The sequence below is a fragment of the Lissotriton vulgaris genome, chromosome 7 (genome assembly GCF_964263255.1).
Source record: "Lissotriton vulgaris chromosome 7, aLisVul1.2, whole genome shotgun sequence".
NCBI classification, from domain to species: domain Eukaryota; kingdom Metazoa; phylum Chordata; class Amphibia; order Caudata; family Salamandridae; genus Lissotriton; species Lissotriton vulgaris.
The window spans coordinates 701,942,311-701,964,628 of NC_141695.1; the positions used below are offsets into that span (position 1 = coordinate 701,942,311).

Sequence of the window (22,318 nt, forward strand, 5' to 3'; positions counted from 1 at the left end):
GATCTATTCGCCACCGAAGAGAACGCGCAATGTCATCAGTTCTGCGTGTTGGAATTTCCAAGGCGGCACTCGCTCAGAGACGCTTTGCGTCGCGACTGAAGTTGCGGTCTGTTGTACGCCTTTCCACCTATATCACTTCTGCCCAGAGTGCTGAAGAAAGATCACACGCGACTGGGCCCAAGTCATCCTTGTGGCTCCGGACTGGGCACGAAGGTACTGGTATCCCGAGCTACTCAGTATGTCAGTCGAGCAGACCATCTCTCGGTGGGGTCATCTTGTGTATCAATGCTTGTTACTCCTTGGCGAAGAAGGAGCCTCCTGTTGGGCTGAGGGCCCATTCCACTCGGGCCACGGCGGCTACCACTGCCCTGGGCCGGGGAGTCCCCTTGCAGGACATCTGTCAGGCAGCTACGTGGGCATCGCTGCACACGTTTGCAAGACACTACTGCCTGGACAGGCAAGTCTGGAGGGATGGCTTCTTTGGCCTTTCCGTCCTCCAGGACTTTCTGGTGTGATTATTGGTTCGCAGACCCACCACCGGGGTTGGTATTGCTGAGGTATCTATTCTAAGGTAAGGAATCTAATACTAACCTGTTTCTTTCAGATGAACAAGTTACTTACCTTCGGTAACGATATATCTGTAAGAAACAGTAGTTAGTATTAGATTCCTTACGTCCCCACCCATCCTCCCGGTTCTGCGAACCGATATCTAGGGTTAAGGTCATCCCCTTTCAGGGCCCTAGTTTCAATGGCACCAGTGTTGGTTTTTAACATCGCTCTGCGTTTCTGGCGCAGAAAAGCTGTGTCTAAGAACTTATATCAGCGCACGGAGGCGGCGTCTAAGTACTCTGACGACGTCATCACAGCGCCGACGACGGACGCGGAGCCAGAGACGACGCCTACCGACGTCAAGGGTACTGCTACACAAAAATTTCCGGATCCAGTCCGACGCCTGGGGTATTCTAAGGTAAGGAATCTAATACTAACTACTGTTTCTTACAGATATATCGTTACCGAAGGTAAGTAACTTCTTCTATAGCGCAAGGAAAGGCTAGGCAGTGCTAAAAAGGACTTTGTTAATGTGGATCGATCTCTGCCTTAATAAGCCCAGAAGTAGCCAACTGGAACAAGGCTGCTACCACTCCGCTGGTACGTGGAGTTCCTGTCCTTGGCATCTGTGAAGTCACAACGTTGGCATCAGACACATGTTCACAAAGCACTACTGCCCTGAAATAAACTTGCAACATGAAGGTCATTTTCCCCATGTTGTCCTTCGAGACTTTTTGGTATGAGCCTTTCCACATACCAAACACCTTGGGGAGATAATGGCGAGGGATTTGCAGTTAGAGGTATTTATGAAAAGAACACGTTACTTATGCTAACACTCTTTCTGGTGGATGTTCTAACTAACTGCAGATTCCTCACTGCCCTCCCTTCTCCCTTTTCTATGAAATGGTCTACTTTTCCCTCTTAGAAGGTCCCAAATTACAGATCTGTACAATAATACCTCTGATTATCAATGACTTATGTCAGGGGACAGAGGTGGAGCATTAAGGAATAGTTGCCTCGTCTGACCTCCTTGGCCCTCCAGCCTGGCCCAGCCTTTTCAGACCCCAGTGTTCTGTTCCATTGCTCCTGGGACCCAGCCTCACTCAAGACTGCTCTTCTTTACTCAATCTCTCTCCACTGTTTTTGCTACTTTTTCCTTTTCTTCACTTCCACTTCCCTCTCACACACTTTCTGGCCATCTTCCCTTTTTTTTAGCACTTTCTGCTGCATTTTTCCTCTTTTTTTGCTGCCCCACTGTCTCAATCTCACACTTTTTACCTGTCTCTTTCCTCTAATAACCCCTTTTTACCTTTTTCAGCTTGCCCACCCTGTCACCTTTTGCCCATCTGTTTCCTTTATTGAGCATTTTTTGGCTCTTCTGAATGCTTAACTTTCTCAAACTTTTGCCCACCTCTTTCCTCTTTTGATCCTGTTTGCTTCTCTTTTCGCTCCCCCACTGCCTTACTCACTTTTTTTGCCCATCTCTTTCATACACTTTCTGCTGCTTTTTTCAGTCCTTTCTGCCCCTGCTCTTAAATTTTTTTTTAGTGCCCTTTTCCCTGCTGCTCTTTCCACATTAGTGCCCACACTACTCACGTGCTACTTTCCTGCCACTGCTTCCTGTGTCTTTCTTGCCATACACCCAGCCACACTTCTCAACTCCATGAGTTCCTTGCTCCTCTACTCCTTACTGGTAGTTGCGGCGCAGAGGCGCTATTGGTGCGCTGAAAGTGCACCAAAGGCAAGACCTTCTGCACATGGCAATTCCATTGCATGTTGAACCCTGAACATTCTGTAGTGATATTTTAGGGTGTTCTCGTCCTTATACTGGACTGTGTGCTGTTACATGTTTAGATAGATGCCTTACTTTTTTAATTTCCCCAAGCGTCCAACTAGATCTGGAAGATTTTTAATGAGCAGAATCCCCTGTACGCCGGTAGGTGGTGTCGGTCACCCCCACGTCCAGCGGCATCTGAAATCACGTTGCAGTACCTATATAGGTGCCAACCGGGCATGCTGACGTCAGTTATGTTCTTTCCACGCCAGCCAACGCTCATCTGGAGAAGAGCACCTCCTCTGTCATTTTTTTACACACTTTTTGATGACATTTTGTCAACAATTTTTGAGGTTTACCTCCTGGTGCGGTAAGGATGTTGTCGCGCAAGTCTGGTTATAAGCCCTGCAGCACCTGTCACCGACCCATATCGGTGATGGATCCACACCTCGTTTGTCTTTGGTGTCTGCAACGTGACCACAACACCAAGTCATGTTCTGATTGCCAGGCCATGGCCCGGAGGCTTGTGGGAGCAGTCCCTGAAGCTGCTAGCGGCCCGGCATGCGACTCCACAGGAGTTGAGCTCCCCGTTAAGAGAAAGGTCCCAGGGTCATTTGCAGAGCCCGAAGTCGTCCTTGTCCCATTTGAAGTCTTTGGAAGACTCTGGTGGGAGACACAAACAGTAGAGCAAGAAGTCATAGCACTCTTTGACTTCTTCTTATCCGTTGGCCAATGAGACAAGGAAGCATCTGTGTTCTAGGCTTCGTTCCTCAGAAATGGCGCCTGGGCTGACTCCACAGCTCCCGAATTTCTAAAGGCCGGACGATTCCCGCCCGACTGAAAGCTCTATTAAGCCATGCACCTCATATTTGGCCGGTCTGACCCTGTCAACGCGTCTTTGGGGTCTATTGGGTCGCTAGAGGTCCCTTCTGGATCCACGCCGGCAGCTCTGGCCTCTGCTCCAGTGGGGCCCCAGGAATCCATTTGTGGATAAGGGTCGATGCCAGTCATGCCATCTTGACTTTACCCGGTGCTGGTGCCAATGCCGATGCACCCGGCGGCACCATCCCCGTTGTCATCCCCGACACGGAACCAGGTGGGCGTTGCACAACTCTGACGCTGGTAGGAGCCTTGCCTCCTAGATTGGAGCCTGAGCCATATTTTTCATCCGCTAGGCCTTGAGGAAGAATGAGAGGGGTCACTACACCCTATGTAATACCAGCCCTACGAAAAAGAACAAAGTGTGGACTGGTGTGAAGACCTGGGTGAGACCAGCGGCATAGATACAGCTCTAGATGCTGGTCTGCTGTCTCCTCCTACAGTTGCTACAGAGGAGGGAGCTTCTTACTCAATGGTGGTGCAGAGGTCGACTGAGGTCCTTGACCTTTAACTACCAATGGTGGCACTCAACTAATCTCTTGACAGAGGTGCTGCAACGGGGAGTCTCCACTTCGCAACCCATACTCCCATTCAGTGACACCGTCACGGACGTCCTGTTGGGTACCTGGTCCAAATGCAGCTCCTTGCATAGCGCCTGGCATCGTTATCTTTGAACTATTTATTTAATGTGCCTGAATCATTTTTGAGCTGTTTATTATAGTGCTTAGCGCTCCTTGCATAGCGCCTGGTATCGTTATCTTTGAACTATTTATTTAATGTGCCTGAATCATTTTTGAGCTGTTTATTATAGTGCTTAGCGCTCCTTGCATAGCGCCTGGTATCGTTGGCTGGCAATTACTTATTCAATTTGCCTGGTTCGTTTTGAACTGCTTAATTAACTGCATTAATTGGCTTAGTGCTCCTACATAGTGGCAACTCTACCTACTTTGTAAGTGACTGCGCGTGTACTGCCTTCTGCCATTTTAAAGTTCCACGGTGCCCCTGCTTGCAATCGCGCTAGCCTGCCGCCATATTGCTGTTGTTGTTGTTGCTGTTTACCTGCCCCCCGTGTCTCCTCCCTTGCTCCCGCCTCCCAGCTGACCCTCCCACACTCCACCCCCCCCCAATATCCATATATGGACAGATGGTCCCACGCGCAGCGTCCACGCGCTACGGCCACGCCGAAGGTGCGCCAAAGGTAAGCCCGTCTACGCCCGTCCGCGCCTGGACCGCGCCCAGCGCCAGACCCCCTGCCCCTCGCGCTGCCCAGCCACCCCGCGTTACCTACGATACCGCCACCCTCCTAGCCCTTAACCCCGGTCGCGCCCCCAACTGCGTCCAAGCCGCCCCTGGACACACCCATGGACCTTTCTCCTGCTACTCCTGCAAATTCAGCGGCACCGACAACATCTCCGCTACGACTACACCACAGATTCCCGACCCCAACCACCTACAATGCATCCTTCTCAACACCCGATCGGTGCACAGACACGCCATTGACCTATGGAACCTTCTAGACACCTTCTCTCCAGACGTCGCCTTCCTTACGGAAACATGGATGAATGCTTCCTCCGCACCAGACATCACCATTGCCATCCCTGAAGACTATAAGATCACTCGCAAAGACCGTACCAGCCACACAGGAGGAGGAATCGCTATCGTCCATAAGAAATCTATCCGCATCTCAACCAGCTCTGACACCAACCTCGCCAACTCCGAACACCTTCACTTCCAGATCCACATCGGCCCCAAGACCACACTCAGAGGCACTCTCCTCTACAGACCACCAGGACCCCGCGCAAAATTCAGTGAAGACATCACGGACTTCATCTCTCCACACGCGCTCCCCTCCAAAGACTATATTCTTCTGGGAGACCTCAACTTTCACCTTGAAAAGATAAACGACCACAACACCGCCACCCTCGTGGACAACCTCGCCAACCTCGGACTTAAACAACTAGTCACTTCCCCCACCCACATCGCAGGTCACACACTCGACCCCATCTTCACATCCAGCAATCATGTCTCCTTCAGCCACACTACGGATCTCCTATGGACCGACCACAGCTGCGTTCACTTCACCTACAACAAGCCGAAACCCATCAACCACTCCCAACCTACCCTGCAAAGAAACTGGAACAAAATCACCACGGACCAAATCTCAGCATCGCTCCTTCGAAACTCCCCAGCCCTCTCTTCTAACGCCAACGAAGCCGCCGCCAACCTCACCCTATGGTTATCCAACACCGCCGACACCTTAGCACCACTGAAAAAACGTCAAAGCAAACCTGGCAGCAAGAAGGCCTCATGGTTCAACGATGATCTTAAGAAATCCAAGAAACTCTGCCGCTCCCTTGAAAAGGCCTGGAAAAAAGACCCAACCACCAACACCAAAGACGCCTTCAAAAGCGCCACCCGCACTCACCACCAACTGATCCGGAAAGCCAAGAAAACAGCATTCAAGGATCGACTTGACAACAACACCCACAACAGCAAGGAACTTTTCAACATCGTCAAGGAATTTTCCAACCCCTCGGCCAACTCCAACGACATCACCCCCTCTCAAACCCTCTGCGACTCCCTAGCCTCTTTTTTCCACAACAAGATTGCAGACATCCACAACAGCTTTGACAACCAACCCGGAAACCAACCCACCCTACCATCTGCTGACCATCTTCCCCCCGTAAACACCCTTAAAGCCTGGAACCCAATCTCCACTGAGGACACCATCCGCCTGATGAATTCCATCCACTCTGGATCCCCCACAGACCCATGCCCTCACCACATCTTCAACAAAGCAGACTCCATCATAGCACCGCACCTCCGAGACGTCATCAACTGCTCCTTCAACTCCGCTACCTTCCCAGAAGACTGGAAACACGCTGAACTCACCGCCCTTCTGAAAAAACCAACAGCGGACCCCACCGAACTCAAAAATTACCGCCCCATCTCGCTTCTTCCATTCCCGGCCAAAGTCATCGAGAAAGCCGTCAACAACCAGCTCGCCGCCTTCCTCGAAGCCAACAAATCCCTCGACCCCTCACAATCTGGCTTCCGAGCAAAACACAGCACTGAGACCGCCCTCATCGCAGCAACAGACGACATTCGAACTCTACTGGACAATGGAGACACAGTCGCCCTCATCCTCCTCGACCTCTCTGCAGCATTCGATACAGTCTGCCACAGCACCCTTCTACAACGCCTCAATAACATCGGAATCCAAGGAAAAGCACTTGAATGGATCACCTCGTTCCTCACCGGAAGAACCCAGAGAGTCCGCCTTCCTCCATTCAAGTCCGAGGCCTCTGAAGTCATCTGCGGCGTACCTCAAGGATCCTCACTCAGTCCCACCCTCTTCAACGTATACATGAGCCCCCTCGCGGCCATCGCACGCCAACACAACCTCAACATCATCTCTTACGCGGACGACACTCAACTGATCCTTTCTCTCACCAATGACCCCAGCACCGCCAAAACTAACCTACACGAAGGAATGAAAGAAGTCGCCGAATGGATGAAACAAAGCCGTCTGAAACTGAACTCAGACAAAACAGAAGTCCTCATCTTAGGTACATCCCCCTCTGCTTGGGACGACTCCTGGTGGCCGGAAGCCCTCGGAAAAGCACCCATCCCAACAGACCACGCACGGAACCTTGGCGTCATCCTGGATTCTTCACTATCAATGAACAGACAAGTCAGCGCCGTATCCTCTTCCTGCTTCAACATTCTTCGCATGCTCAGAAAAACATTTCGCTGGATCCCCTCCGAAACAAGGAAAACAGTCACCCACGCTCTGGTCACGAGCCGACTGGACTACGGAAACACCCTCTACGCAGGTACCACCGCTAAACTCCAGAAGAAACTCCAACGAATCCAAAACGCCTCAGCCAGGCTCATATTAGACATCCCACGCAACGAACACATCTCTGGTCACCTTAAAGACCTCCACTGGCTACCCGTCAATAAGAGGATCACTTTCCGACTGCTTACCCACGCACACAAATCACTCTACGACATCGGACCAGATTGCCTCAACTCTCGACTGTCCTTCTACACCCCCTCCCGCCAACTACGTTCTTCTAGCCAAGCCTTCGCCACTGTACCTCGCATCAACAAGACCACCATGGGAGGCAGATCCTTTTCATACCTGGCTGCTAAAACATGGAACTCACTCCCCGCTTACCTTCGCCTCACCCAGAACCACCTAGCGTTCAGAAAGCAGCTTAAAACGTGGATATTTGACAAATAATTCCTCCTCCCCCTCCTAAGCGCCTTGAAACCCTCTGGGTATGTAGTGCGCTATACAAATTTTATGACTTGACTTGACCAGGGGTCCCTGTGAATAGGGCGATTGCCCGCCCCCATTTCCCCACACCTGTGGACCCAAACTTCCTCACATATCACCCTACCCCTGAGAGCTTGGTAGTCCAAGCCTCCGCCTCCCAAGGTGATTTCCCTCCTGCTCCCCCAGATATGGAATCCAAGAGGCTGTACTCATTTGGGAAGAAGATGTTTTCTTCCACCAGCCTGGCATTGTGCTCCGTGAACACTGCATTCCTTTTGGGCAGTTATTCCTACACTTTGTGGGATACAATTACGCTAGTACTGCCACAGGTTCCGGAGGAGGGCCCTGGCTGTTCTCTACCAAATGTCACCGACAGGAGGGACCCAGAAAAATGTAATATTGGATGCAGATTTGACAAGGCCGTCTTGCTAGGCAGAGCTGTTTCCACAACAGTGGCCCTTGGGCACCAAGCCTGGCTGAGGAATCCTGAATTTTGGGGGGATGTCAAGCTTCCCTTATAGACATTCCCTTTGATGGCACCCATCTCTGCAGAGATGAGGCAGATTCAGCGCTCGAGTGCTTTAAGGAGTCTCGTGCTACAGCCAGATCCTTAGGCCTCACTGCTGCCACACTTCCACCTCAATCTGCCTTTTGTTCCTTTCGTGGCTACTGAAGGGGCTTCTATCAGCACTAATTTCTGCCCAGCCACCCCACTGCGCAGACTCCCCTGCGTGGCTGAGGGTACAGTACCCACAGACCTGGTGGGTCAGGTGGCCAGCGGTCTGTTCAGCTTCGCAAGAAAATTATCATGATACTTTGAACATCACCTACAAGGTCTATACATACATTGTGCATATGTGATTTATTGTTTTTCATCCATGCACCACAGCTGGTGGTGCATGGCAACCTGACTAGAATCTTGGCCGAAGGCAAGGATGCTTTCTGTTATAAATAAACAAGCATTTTCGGCTTTAGACAGAGGATCACTTGCTGTCATTTGCAAAGTTACCACACGCTGACTTGCTTGCTGATCCCTTGGCAAGGGATGTCCAATTAGTCAAACTTATAGTTAGGACCTAGTTGCCATAGGAAAAATCGGAACATTCTATTCCCAATAACTTTGGCTCCGGTTGACGAATCTTTGCAAAATTTTCTAAACTTATGGCCCGATCCGGTCCGCTCCTATCTTGAAAGTTTTGAGGTGATTCGGCAAGCGGGTGCCGAGAAAAAAGGGGGGGTCCCAAAACTTGTTTTCTCCATGTTAATTTCCATTGGAAATTTTATACACTGCTACAGCCCGAACTGCTGAACGGAATTAAACCAAATTTGGCAAAAAGGTAGCCCTTGGTTCAGAAAGAACTCTTTTTGTTAAATGGTGTAAGTCCGTTCAGTAGTTGCTGAGAAAATCTAAATTTAAAAAATATCGATATATATAGAGGCACGCAGGATCCGCGCACCCTCCCGATCACAAGCTTCATGCTAATTGGCTGTCAACACTCCAAACCAGGAAGTGTTGGCAGCCAATGAGTAAAACGAAAAAAGAAAAGGGGGCAGGGTAGAAACACCCTGACCCCCTAGGCCTGCTTAGGGGGTCCCACAAGGACCCCAGGGCCAAAAAAACCATTTATTTTTTTTAAATGCGCAACGGATCCGGCCGCGAATATAAAAAAAACGAAGCACGGGCTGCTGCGCTTTGTTATTAATTAGCCCCTGTGTGGGTCAAGTCCCGGGGGCATCTCCCAAAATATTTGCGGAGGCCCAAGGGCATCCCCGCAGCCCCGGGGAACTCCACCCCCGGGACTTCTTTAAAAAAAAAAAAAAAATACCTGTGTGGGGGGCTAGAGCCCCCCCACGCCCGGGCTCCGCCATCTCCCTGGTGCACTAAGTATTTAAATTTGGGGTTCCGTTACGGACCCCAAAGCCCCGGGGACCACCAACCCCGGGGCTTAGCAAATGGTCTGAGGGGGGCCGCGCTGCCCCACTCCTGGAGCCCACAATGGCCCTGGGGACCGCCATCCCCCAGGGCCGGCTCCTGCAGTGTCCACCCCTGGGACACTGCTGTTTGCTATGTTTGCTGTTTGCATCTTAGCAGCTTCCCATGTGGAAAAGCAATGCCGGCTCCCGCAGGAGGCGGGGAGCCGGTGGGACCGTGGGGGAATTGGGGACCCCTCCGCGGTCCCCAACGGAGAGGGCCAGCCCCGGGGTCCCCGGGGCCATAAATGCCCTGAAGAGGGCGGCAACGCAGCCCCCTTCCAAATAAATGGAAAAAAATGGGCTTGCCCTGGGGGATGGGTCCCCGGGGCAGATTATGGCCTCAGGAGGGGGCCATGCGGCCCCCTTCCAATTTAAAAATTTTTTAAAAATAAAATAGGGGTCAGGCCCTGGGGGATGGGGTCTCCAGGGCCAATAAAATAGGAAAATAAGAGGAGGGGAGGGGGGGGGGGCACACAGCCTCCCTTCTTAAAAAAATAAATGTTAAAAAGAGCCCGACATCGCGCCGGAGGCCCCGCCCCCTCCCTGCAGCACTCTGCAAAAGCACAGCCAGACGTGTTTGCAGATGGGGAAGTAATTCCCCTTGAATACTGGGGGTCCCTGGGGGCCAACGAGCCCACTAGGAACCTCCAGCATGCGCCAGGGAGCTGTGTTGCAGAGAGGTGTTCAGAGGCCACGCCCCTTTTTACACCTCCCTGCAACGCAGCTCTGTGGCGCCTAATGGAGGTACCTGGTGGGCTAGTTGCACCCCAGGGACCCTCAGGATTCAAGGGAAGTTAATCCCCCAACTTAAAATGCGCCACGGGGCATTTGCACGGGAGTGAAGGGAGGGGGTGGGACCTGAGGTGACGTTTGCAAACACCCTCTGTGGCGCGTTTTAAGTTGGATAATTAATTCCTCTTCACCAGGTACCTCCAGTATACGCCAGGGAGCTGCATTGCAGAGAGGTGTTCAGAGGCCACGCCCTTTTTACATCTCTCTGTAACACTGCTCTGTGGCGCTTACTGGAGGTACCTAGTGGGCTAGTTGAACCCTACGGACCCTCAGGGTTCAAGAGGACTTGATCTCCCAACTTAAAACGGCCAAAGGGAGCGATTACACAGTGGGGAAGGGAGGGGACGGGGCCTGAGGTGACGTGTGCAAACACGCCCTGTGGCGCATTTTAAGTTGGGGAAAGAAAATCCCCAGCAATTCAGGGGGCTAACTAGCCCCCCAGGTGCTTCCAGTAAGCGCCACTGTGCTGCATTGCAGAGAGGTTGTCCAGGCCGTGCCCCTTTTTACACCTCTCTGCAATGCAGCTCTGTGGCACTTACTGGAGATACCTAGAGGGCTAGTTGGACCCTAGGGACCCTCAGTATTCAAGGGGACTTTATACCCCAAATTAAAACGGCCACAGGGCGTGTTTGCACTCATGTCACCTCAGGCACCCTCCTCCCTTCACCAGTGTGCAAACGCGCCCCGTGGCGTGTTTTAAGAGGTAGTTTTAATCCCCCTGCCCTATTATATACTAGGGTCTAACAAAGGAGGTCATGGTAATCACAGGGGTACCCCAATGCGTAGTGTTCCCTAGGTAAGTAGGTGTTTTCACTGAATTCTAAGTGTCTTTTAGCATAGCACTGGCTCTAGGCCTGGTTAGTCAGATTCAGTTATCATCAGTACCCATCAGAAAAAGTTGTGGTTACAGGAGGACTTTCTGCTCCTCTGTTGGTTCTTTCTGTACATCTTTTCTTCTTCCTGCACTTTTCTTCGTCTTTGTGGACTTCTGTTGCTTCTTTCTGCATTTCTTTTTTTCTTTCTGTGCGTTTTTTCTTCTTTGTTCACATGTCCTACCTCCGTAGGCATAGTTGGAAACTAGCATTTAAAAAACCTTTGAAATTCACTGAAAAAAACCATAGGTTTCAGGCATGTTATAGTTAGAAATTAGCATTTAAAAACACCTTAGAAATTCACTGAAAAAAACATAGGTTTCAGGGACGTTCTAGTTAGTTGGACATTTCACTTGTACAAAACCAGTGAAATTCCCCCGTTATAGAAAAATAATGTTTCCACAGCGGACCAACCGAAAAAGCACCTCAAGCTTCCAGAAGTCCCATACAATATTAAGTCTCTTGTGCTGTTCAACCTCCGAGACCTGCTGTGGTTTGGTCCCACTGGGTTCCCAGAAGAAAGTTTTAAGACATGTGGAGGCAGCACCAAAGTCAAAGTAATTTGCAGAGGCGAAGAATAATGTGAAAAAATATTTTTCTTTTTATTAGTTTTTTTCCTTTTTTCAAGGTGCACAAAACAGCCAGCGCGTTTCGCTCCTCAGCCTTGGGAGCTTCGTCAGGGCAGGATCAAGTGAACTGAAACCTGTATAAGTCTTTGTATCGGATAACAATGGCAACGTCCATTATAGTGTAGTTTGACAGGCGTTGTGCGTAGATATATAGTTCAAGCAAAATCCAGTTAGACAGATATAGTGCTCAGAGGAAAATTGCAGAAGTGACTGAATAATCCACGTGTGTCCCCAAATACGTCAGGGGGGCCGTAAGTCACTACAGTCAAAAAATAATAATATGCATAAACCTGTAGAGGTCACATGTATTATATATTCATATTGGCCAATGTGGGTGCCGTCATGATGATAAGCAGTCCTTGATAAGCTGCAGTATGTATTGCGTCTCACATGAAGATGACAACTGGACACTCCCCCGTGAAAAACGCCGACGGTTTTCACGGGGGACTGTCCGGTTGTCACACACCGGTTATACACACATTTGGATTATTCAGTCACTTCTACAATTTTCCTCTGAGCACTATCTCTGTCTAACTGGATTTCGCTTGAACTATATATCTACGCACAACGCCTGTCAAACTACACTATAATGGACTTTGCCATTGTTATCAGATACTAAAACTTATACAGGTTTCAGTTCACTTGATCCTGCCCTGACGAAGCTCCCAAGGCTGGGGAGCGAAACGCGTTGGCTGTTTTGTGCACTTTGAAAAAAGGAAAAAAAAGAAAAATATTTTTTCACATTATTCTTCGCCTCTGCAAATTACTTTGACTTTGGTGCTGCCTCCACGTGTCTTAAAAAAAAATTCCCCTGTTATAGTTTGTTGAGCTAACTATAACTCGTGGGCCCGCAATGCACTGCTGATGACGTCACATATTACATCACTCATGACATGCTCAGTGACATCACTCATGTCATCACTGATGACCTCTCAAATGACATCACTGATGACATCACTGATGACATCATCCTTGTGCTAGAGTGGCATACCTCCGTCACCCTAATATAACCTTTGATATACACACACTCAAAAATAGAAACTAACATTTTCAAAACAATGGACATACCAATACCACTTACACACACATATTCAGTAACTCCAAGATCTACACACACACATCCTCTCATTCACCAACAGTCCTATACAGTCACTCATGCATGTACCCACTCATCATATGTACTCCTACACCTATACATCCTGTTACACACAGTCACACATGCAAAGTATCAAACATCCTTTTACTTGCATATACAGTTACACACACACCACCACACTTCAGAAACTTACACATACTTACTCTCTTAAGCAATCACTTATAGAAACACATACTAATTTATAGAGGAACTCTTCCAATCTCTCACATTTACTCACTTATATACACCAATACCCATATATACTAGTTTAAAACATATGTAGTTACTCATAAAGACACTGTTGAGACAGTCATTCACTCACTAACACACCCATGCACACAATTCTCCACCTGTAAATTCCTGCACACATGCTGTCTTCAACACATACAAACAGTGAGTCACTCATTCATGCATCTATGCACTACGTAATACCCCCCACCGAACCATACAGACACTAAGTCACTCATACTGTTAGTCAAAAAAACAACTAATGACCTTTATAGACACTCATGTAGCTACTCACCAACCCATGCAACCATTTATACACAAAGTGAGAGACTGATACAGATATTTACATATTTAAACATTACTCACTAACCCATGTATTCTCTAAGATACACTTAATCAGTCAGTTATACCATCAATTTTACAACAACAAAATCAGCCATTTAGGCACTTATATACCCATTTATTCTTCCATTGACCTTGAGATATACATATATAAAACATTACATTTTTAGAAAAACACACATTCACTGGATGATGTCATCAGTGATGTCATTTGAGATGTCATGAGTGATGTCATGAATGATGTCACTGACCATGTCATGAGTGATGTTACTGACCATGTCATGAGTGATGTAATATGTGACGTAATCAGCAGTGCATTGCGTGCGCGCGAGTTAGTTAGCTGAACTAACTATAACGGGGGGATTTCACTGGTTTTGTGTACGAGTGAAATGTCCAACTAACTAGAACGCCCCTGAAACCTATGTTTTTTTCAGTGAATTTTTAAGGTTTTTTAAATGCTAATTTCTAACAATAACGTGCCTGAAACCTATGTTTTTTTCAGTCAGAATGACTCTGAGGCTGCTGGGCCTCATGGCCTCCTGCATCCTGCTGGCAGACTATGTCAGGTCAGGTGGCATATGCGGGTTCTGCAGTTGCAGTGGGCACAGCATATGGGGAATCTTTCCGATTGCTTCCAGATGTAAGAGGGCACTGCACACCTATTGCAGTGGTGGCTAAAGATCCAGGATTTTTGTCAACAACAGATCCCTCTCCCTTCCCCAACCAGAATTTACAGTGGTGACGGATGCATCACTTCTGGGGTGGGGCGGCCACATTGGGAATGCGGAGATCAGAGGCCTCTGGTCTCCGGCCGAGTCTGGGCTTCACATCAACCTTCTGGATGTCCTGGCGATTTGTCTTGCACTGCAGGCATTCCTTCCTTCTGTCAAGTGAAGAGTAGGGCAGGTTTTCACGGACAACACCACTGCCATGTGGTATTGCAACAAACAGGGTGGGGTGGGGTAGTGGACCCTAGGTCAGGAGGCACTTCGTCTCTGGAAGTGGCTGGAACATCGGGCATGTCCCTGGTGGTTCAACACCTGGCAGGTTCCCTGAACGCTGGGGCAGATGAACTCAGCCGCCGGTGCATGATGGCTCACGAATGGGGTCTTCACTCGGAGGGGGAATAAGGTCTCTTTCAGCATTTGGGAGATCCTTGGTTAGATCTATTCGCCACTGAAGAGAACGCGCAATGTCAGCAGTTCTGTATGTTGTAATTTTCAAAGTGCCACTCACTGGCTAGGGGATGCTTTTCGTCGCAAGTGGGGTTGCAGTCTTCTATACGCCTTTCCGCCTTTACTACTCTTGCCCAGAGTGCTTAAGAAGGTCAAGCGCAACCGGGCCCAAGTCATTCTGTGGCTCCGGACTGGACATGGAGAGTCTGGTGTCCCGACCTCTTGAACATGGACATCGATCCTATGATCAGACTGCCCCTTCGGGAGGATCGCAGCAGCAGGGGATGGTCCTCCACCCGATCCTGTCAAGCCTCCACCTACTTGCGTGGATATTGAGCAGCGACAGTTGACAGCTTTTGACCCTTCTCCTGAAGTCTATAAAGTTATCTTGGCAGCCAGGCGTCCCTACACCAAAACGGTCTCTGCCTGTAGATGGAACAAATTTGTGGCATGGCGGACAGCAAAGGCTCTGGATTCCCTTTCTGCCCCTCTTTCAGAGGTGCTCCTCTTCATTCTTTCTTTGGACCAGCAGTGCTCTGCTCTGGGCACTCTCAAGGGCAATCTTTTGGCCATTTCGAACTTTCTTCGCCTTCCAGATCAACCTTCTCTTTTCAAGTCCCCTATTATAAATCGCTTCCTTAAGGGCATTACTCACCTGTTTCCTCCTATTCCTTTCAAAATGCCCCAGTGGGACTTGAATTTTGTTCTGACTTACCTTATATGTGCTTCTTTCGAGCTACTGCATAAGTGTCCTCTCAGACTTTTGACACTCAAAAATTCCTTTTTGGTTGCCATCACCTCTGCTCGCAGGGTGATTGAGCTTCAGGCTCTTTCTTCAAAACCTCCTTTCCTGCCTCTTTATCCAGACAAGGTTGTCCTTTGCACTAGGCCTTCCTTTCTTCCCATAGTGGTTACCTCTTTCCACATAGGAAAGACAATCTCTTTGTCCACCTTCTTCCCGCCTGCATCATTCTAAAGAGGAGCGTCTCCACCGTTTGTATCCAAAACGTGCGCTATCATTTTATCTGGATCGCACAAAACAATTCTTGTCGGATGATCAGCTCTTTGTTGGGAATATGGCCCCAATAAAGGTCGGGCTGTGCAAAAATGGACCATCTATCGAATGGTCATACTTTGCATCAAAATGTGCTATTCCTTGGCGAAAAAGGAGCCTCTAGTAGGGTTCCACGCCCATTCCACCTGGGCGATGGCAGCCACTTCTGCTTTGGGATGTGGAGACCCCCTTCATGATATCTGCCAGGCAGCCATGTGGGCTTCATTGCACATGTTCACTAAACATTAGTGCCTGGACAGCCAAGTCCAGAAAGACGGCTTCTTTGGCCGGTCAGTTCTCCAGGAATTTCTAGTGGAAACACTTACTTTTCAGACCCACCTCCGGGGTTGGTATTGCTGGGGTACCTATTATAAGGTCTAATAGTCTCTTTCAGATGAATAAGTTACTTACCTTCGGTAACGATATATCTGTAAGAGACATTTAATAGTTTTGGATTCCTTACTGCCCTACCCATTCTCCCTGTTCTGCTAACTGACTTCAGGAGTAAGGGACTCCCTTTCAGGGCCCTAGTTTTTGCATCAGTGTCTTGCATGGCTCTGCGCTTCTGGCGTGGAATGTCGTGTAAAGAATTGACGTCAGCACGCAGGGGCTGCATCTAAGTAGACACCCCGACATCATTCCGGCGATCACGACACCAAGGAAGAATGCGGAGTCGACCGACGCCACCTACCGACGAGCAGGGGTAACTGCTGAAGAAAAATTCTCTGGATCCAGTCTGACGCCTGGGGGTAATACTAAAGTAAGGAATCCATAACTAATAAATGTCTCATACAGATATATCGTTACCGAAGGTAAGTAACTTATTCTTCACCATCGTGAGGCCTAGAGATTAGCATGACACTGATCATATGGAATGAAAGAGTCCGTAGTGGAACTCCACTCTCACTTTTGTCACCTCGACTCCTGCTTCAGGATATGTCATATTTCTCTGACTCGGCTTCTAATGGGATTCTGGGCCTCTGTTACCCCGGCTGGGCCAAGTGAAATACTCTGCTGGCCACTTGGAGGATCAACTGGCCAGCAGAGTAATTGACTTGCCCTTGTTCCTGGGAAAGGGGTGGGTAAGGAATCTGCAGGTACTTATTACCTTTCGCAACACACCTAGTCTGGGAAGGCTCACTCCCATAAACACAAAGGAAGACAGCTAGACATCTGGAACCAACCACAGTAGGTGCATCCCTTGGATGTTTTAGAGGGTGGGGTAATCGGGCAGCTGGTTTCAGGCTCTCGGAGAGGTCTTCCAACAGACCACTTTAAGTTGCCCTATTGAAATGTTCCAATATGCTGTGCAGGAGGGTTGAGACAGGGGTGGAGTGTTTATTTGTCACCCTAGCCCTGGGTAGAGGTGTCTACCTTCAAGACCTCTGAATCGCTACTCTTCTTATCTGTCTGGATCTGGGAGAAGCAACTTCAGAGGAATGCCAAGCTGGAAGAGAGAAGATATTTGACGATTGCTGGAAGGATAGATTCAAAGACTTCTGACTTCAGTTGGCATCCAGGGGCTACGATTTATTTTCCAGGGCCAGTAGCGCTGTCCATATAGACCCTCTGGGAGGTAAATGTAAATGTAAATTGATATTTGTATAGCGCACTACTCACCCGCAAGGGTCTCAAGGCGCTTGTACGAATACCGCTGTGGAACCCATTCTGGCTTTCCCTGTGAGGCGTCCACTCCTGGGCACCCCCAAGGTGGAGGCCAGGCATCCTTAGCGTTGTGGGGGTCGTTGTGGAGATTAAGCAAGCTATTGCCCAGAGTTGCAGAGTGGGACTCCATGATTGGAATAGGCACCGAGGCGAGAATTATCAGGTCCGTGGAATTTTGAGCCCAAGACCCGCCGAGGCGTTGAATTGAACCCTGGTCCCGGGCTAGACCTCTGAATCAGGGTCTGCCGCTCTAATCATTGAGCCACACTTCTCCACTGGGAGGTCCAGGCGAGGGATGGAGCAGCTGAGTGGAGGGAGACCTTGGATGACTCCCCTGGATCTTCTGTGGAGTGGTCCTGCGGAAGTGTGAAATCCAGAAGGAGGGGGACCCTGACTTCTGCTAACCCAGATGCTTTGCTAATGGCCAAAAAGGAGACTGTGGAGCCTGGCTGGGCAGCTAGGAGAGCTCTCTGCCCGGGGCTACAGAGGAAGGCACCAGACCCAGAAGAGGTGCCCGATGCCCAGGCAAGATGCAGGGCCTACGTAAGGAGGAAACTAGGTAAAAATTCAGCCCCTAGAAGAAAACACCTGTTTAGCGTCCAGGAAACCTAAAGAAACTTATCCTGGTAGCCAGATCTGCTCAGCAGGATCACAGCAACACCAAGATCATTGTAGTTGACCACCCAGGGACGAGACAAGCAAGACAATAGTAAGTGGCTTCCCCCACTAGGGTTTTTCAAAATACTCATGGGGAAGGTCCGTGGTCCCGGGGGTGGGTGCAAGCAAGATTGAGCCAGGGAGGGGGAAATCATGGTGCCCCTTATCCAGCAATGTTCTTGTCCATGGGGGTCTCCCAGTTCCTAAGGACTGATGCAAGAATTACAGCAACCAATTAAGCAGACAAAAGCAAGACACGAGACCCTAAATGCTTCCCCATGACCCCAGGAACATTTCCTTTTAGGCCTGGGCCGAAGAGCAGCAGGACCTTGAGGAGTGGCTACCCTGGGCCGTCCTTTTGTGCTCTCCCACATCCGAGAGGGAGAGTAAGTGAGTGTGGGAGAGGTTTCCTACTTGGGCGGTCTGGAGAACAAGAAAAATGGAAAAGGCTTCCACGCCAGCTACTCATGACAGCAAAGCGCGGTGAGCCAGCTGGGATAGCCGGACCCGCATAGAGGAGCTCCCCCACTGTCTCCAACAATGGCACATCTTTTCTTTAGAAAACATACAAGGAAATGAAGAGTAATTGCAGTGTGAATCTGCTTTTTAGATATGCACAGCTTCATGCCAAAGGACCAACCCAGAATTCTCTGGGGTGCCTGAGGGACCTGTATTTTCGGTTTCTGTTGTGCTACAGAGAGTGCAAGGGTACCACCAACAGTTGTATTGAGAGATTGGGGGTTACCAGATGTGCTGCAGCCCCCTAAAAGACTAACACCAAATGGCACTGTAAGTTTCCCAGGTCGGAGGATACGTTACCTGGGCAGGCTATTCCATACTATTTTAAGACATTCTAGAGGTGGAGCTTATGCTTCGAATGCTGGGGAGTGTGGGGATCCATGTTGGTGGGTTCTAAGATTGCACTTGCGGCATGTCAAATGTAGAAAAAAAAATTAACCACACATTTTATTAAAATGCAGTGTATCTTAGTTTTGAATGGAAGCTATTAAAAGCCTTTATTGACACACACAGTTAAAAGTCAATCATTACATATTTTAATAAAGGTTTTTGGAATGTTTTGAAGTGCTTTATTGACAATTATAAGGTAAGTCAGTGTTAACAGACTATTTTCAATAGTTTGCTGATACCATGACAAAGCTAGTAGGCCTGCCTTTAAATATCTTAACCCCCTTTTAGTGTCTAGTACGTATGGGGAGTATGTGGCCTTAGGGTTAAAAGTTTGCTGAGAGTATTGAGTATATGAGTGATAGGAGAGTGATTTTTGGGTTGTGTTTGTTGCGTGCCTGCTGAGTGAGGTATTCGCTCCACACCACCTCACCTGAGTAGGCGCTGGACAGCTTTGCCTCGCTATTCTGAGAGTCAAGGGCTACACCTGGGATTCCTGTAGGCAGAAGGCTGCAAATATTACTTGTGAAGAACCCACTTTCTTAAAACATGCTCAGGCGTTCCAGGATTCAATTTGCAATCTTGTTCATTCCTTGCATGCCTGTTTCCACTTGCTTCCAACGTAATTACTCACTCAACTATGCCATACCATACATAATTCCACATTGGTGGAGCACCTACGGCCGAGTTTATGCCCCTTCTTCCTGACTCAGAAGGGCTGGTCCAGAAAGTAAACTGATCAGCTCCACGCTCTCCCTCTGTCGCTCTCTAAAAGTGAGCACGGGAGGTTTGTGACAGAGTAGTAGCTCCCCCTGCCCGTTTGTAGACAAGTGCAATAAAAGCATATACAATACAGACAACTACCTTGCTAGATGGTGCATTGAGGCTTTGTGCATCCTACTAGTTACATATGTTCCTTCTTCATCATTTTGGTAGCTGCTTTCAACTCGTTGATAACTTACAGGAGCTGAAACCAGCCTCCATAGTCCAGCCGCCGTCCTCCGAGGTTTGCCCACTCGGCCAACGCGGATCGGATTGCCTGGTACTTTAAAGTAGGGGAAAAAATACATGTTGCGTGCCCTGTTTAGGAGGGTATGTATCGTTTTTTTTGTAACAGACTTCACATTTTCTGTTGATGCAAATCTTTCCTTCATGGCGAAAGTAACTTTTACCGAGCACTGTGTTTTTTTGCTTAAAATATACAGTCCAGTAGCTTCTAATGCCATGAAAATCTTAAAGGCACTTATTGCACTAACCTAACCTATTTTATGATTGGTTTCTAACCAAGCTATAGCAGATTATGAACGTTTTCATCTGAAGATTTTTCTAAAGTCTTCTTTTGTTTTGTTTTTCAATTGTTTCAGTGCAATCGAAGACAGGAAACCCCCATGAGGATCATCTCAAAGGTGAAAACCTACAGATTCCGAATTCCTTCAACTTCAACTCTCTGCAGCATCTTGGCCAGTTCCCACCTCTCATGCCGAACAAGCAGATTGCCGGATCCAACAGCAGTGGCCAGCCGAATGCTAGCGGGAGCAAGCCTGCCATGTCCTACGCAAGTGCCCTGAGGGCACCACCAAAGCCCAAACCCCCACCCGAGCAGGCAAAAAAGAATAGCGATCCTTTGGCTCTGTTTCAGGAACTTAGCTTAGGTAGTTCATCAGGTAGCAGCGGCTTTTACTCCTATTTTAAATAATATGTTAAAATTCATTTTATTTTAAAGAGATAATTTTGTTTATTTTTTTGTTTGCATTAGTAGGGTAAGATAAATTTTACAAAATCTGTCCAACTATTAACGTTGGGTCAGTTATTAAATATACACAGTTGATGGCTTTGCTGCTAGTCCTGCAACTAATTTTTTTTAATTATATGCTATTATTTTGATGTGAATACCATTTTTATCCGCTTTTATGTAGAAAGAACAAAGGTCATTTTGTGGTTTTTTTGGGTGATGTCACACGTTGCATTAAGCTAGCAGCTCAGACGTTAACTGCAACTATAAAAACAGAAAAAAGTTTGACAAAGTTGTATTTAAAAAAAAAAAGGAAAAAAACTGTAACTAGCATTTGCATTTATCTAATAACTTTAGCATACGATACTGGGTTTCTGTACCAGAAATGGCCAGGTAATGTAAAAATGTATGTTCTTTCTGCCTAAAATTAATTTCATTTTTTTATAAATAAAGAAGCAGCATCTTTTAAATCCTATCAGTTTATTAGTTTTTTTGTGAAGGGATGCTGCATTCGAGGACTTTTATAGTTTTAGACTATATAATGTGGTTATGTATCTCCATCCACTGTAGGGCAAAATTACTGTGCATCTCGGAGAGACACATGCTGTGGTTTTGAAACATGCAAAAACAAAAAGATTAAAAAGAAACAAAAAATGCTTTGTTATTTTTCAAAAGGCTTTATATTTTATTTTCAACGAGCTATGAAATGTTAGCTTGTTTTTAATGTTAATTTGATAGGTTTTTTTTAATGAATCATGAAGCTAAAATCATTTTTTAGGTATGTTGGTGCTTAGTAGATTTAATAACTATTTTAAAAGAAGAAAACTGTGTGAATTTAGTAAACACATTTGTTTCTTTTCACTATGCATGTGTAAATGTTTGTAATCTGGCTTCCCACACCCCTCTCCAGTGGAATAGAGAATTGTGCCGCCTATTTTTTTCCCAGTAAATCTTTTGGTACATTATTTGATGTTTACATTAAAATGTGACATTATTCAAGACACTTTAACTATTTTGCTAACTGTTTTGTTTGCAGAACCTCATTAAAAGAAAGAAACAAAAAGAAAAAATGTCTGTCAAACTGTTCACTGAAATCGACAAAGCTTGCCCGGTTTAGCAATTAACATTTTAAAATACTGATTAAACTCGAGCATTGTGGATCTTGAAGTGGCGAACTTAGAGATGTGTCATTTTAAAGGATGCTTCAAGATATATAACGATTAACGTGGAAACGGTGGTTTTAGCTGAAGCTATCTATATAGTGACATTTGTCACACCTTCTGGTTGCATTATCATTGCTCCTGCTGCATCCTCTAGTTGTGGTAGAATATAAAACGTATCCTAAATGGAACCTTTTTGCAAATAGCCACAACATTTTTTAACTCACTGCTGTTGTATTGTAGTGCGGGTTTCTCATTTAGGATGTCCGTTATGACCACTACAGTGCACTACCAAGAAAACTCCTTAACTGAATTAAGAATATAAATGTTTAACCTCTTGTTTCTTCTAACAAGTGAAGTTACTATTTAGTTCATGATTTGTTTTGTTTCTATTATTTGTGGATTTTCAATAGCAATGCAAACGATACAGCAAAGGACATCCATGTTGACACATATATTCAATAAACCGGTACCAGAAGCACCTACTGGGCGAAGAGTATAGACGAGCGG

General features: G+C 47.6%; 1 protein-coding gene across 2 annotated transcripts in view; it reads left to right on the plus strand.

Moving 5' to 3' along the window:
• The window catches only part of HELZ (helicase with zinc finger), a 1,742,088-nt gene extending 1,720,370 nt beyond the window's left edge, over positions 1–21,718 (plus strand). For both annotated transcript variants that reach the window (XM_086930935.1, XM_086930936.1), the window contains exon 32: positions 20,281–21,718. In XM_086930935.1, coding sequence (XP_086787061.1) covers positions 20,281–20,612 — 332 coding nt within the window. In that variant the 3' untranslated portion in view covers positions 20,613–21,718. The remainder of the gene's footprint in view (positions 1–20,280) is intronic.
• Positions 21,719–22,318: the final 600 nt, after the last annotated feature.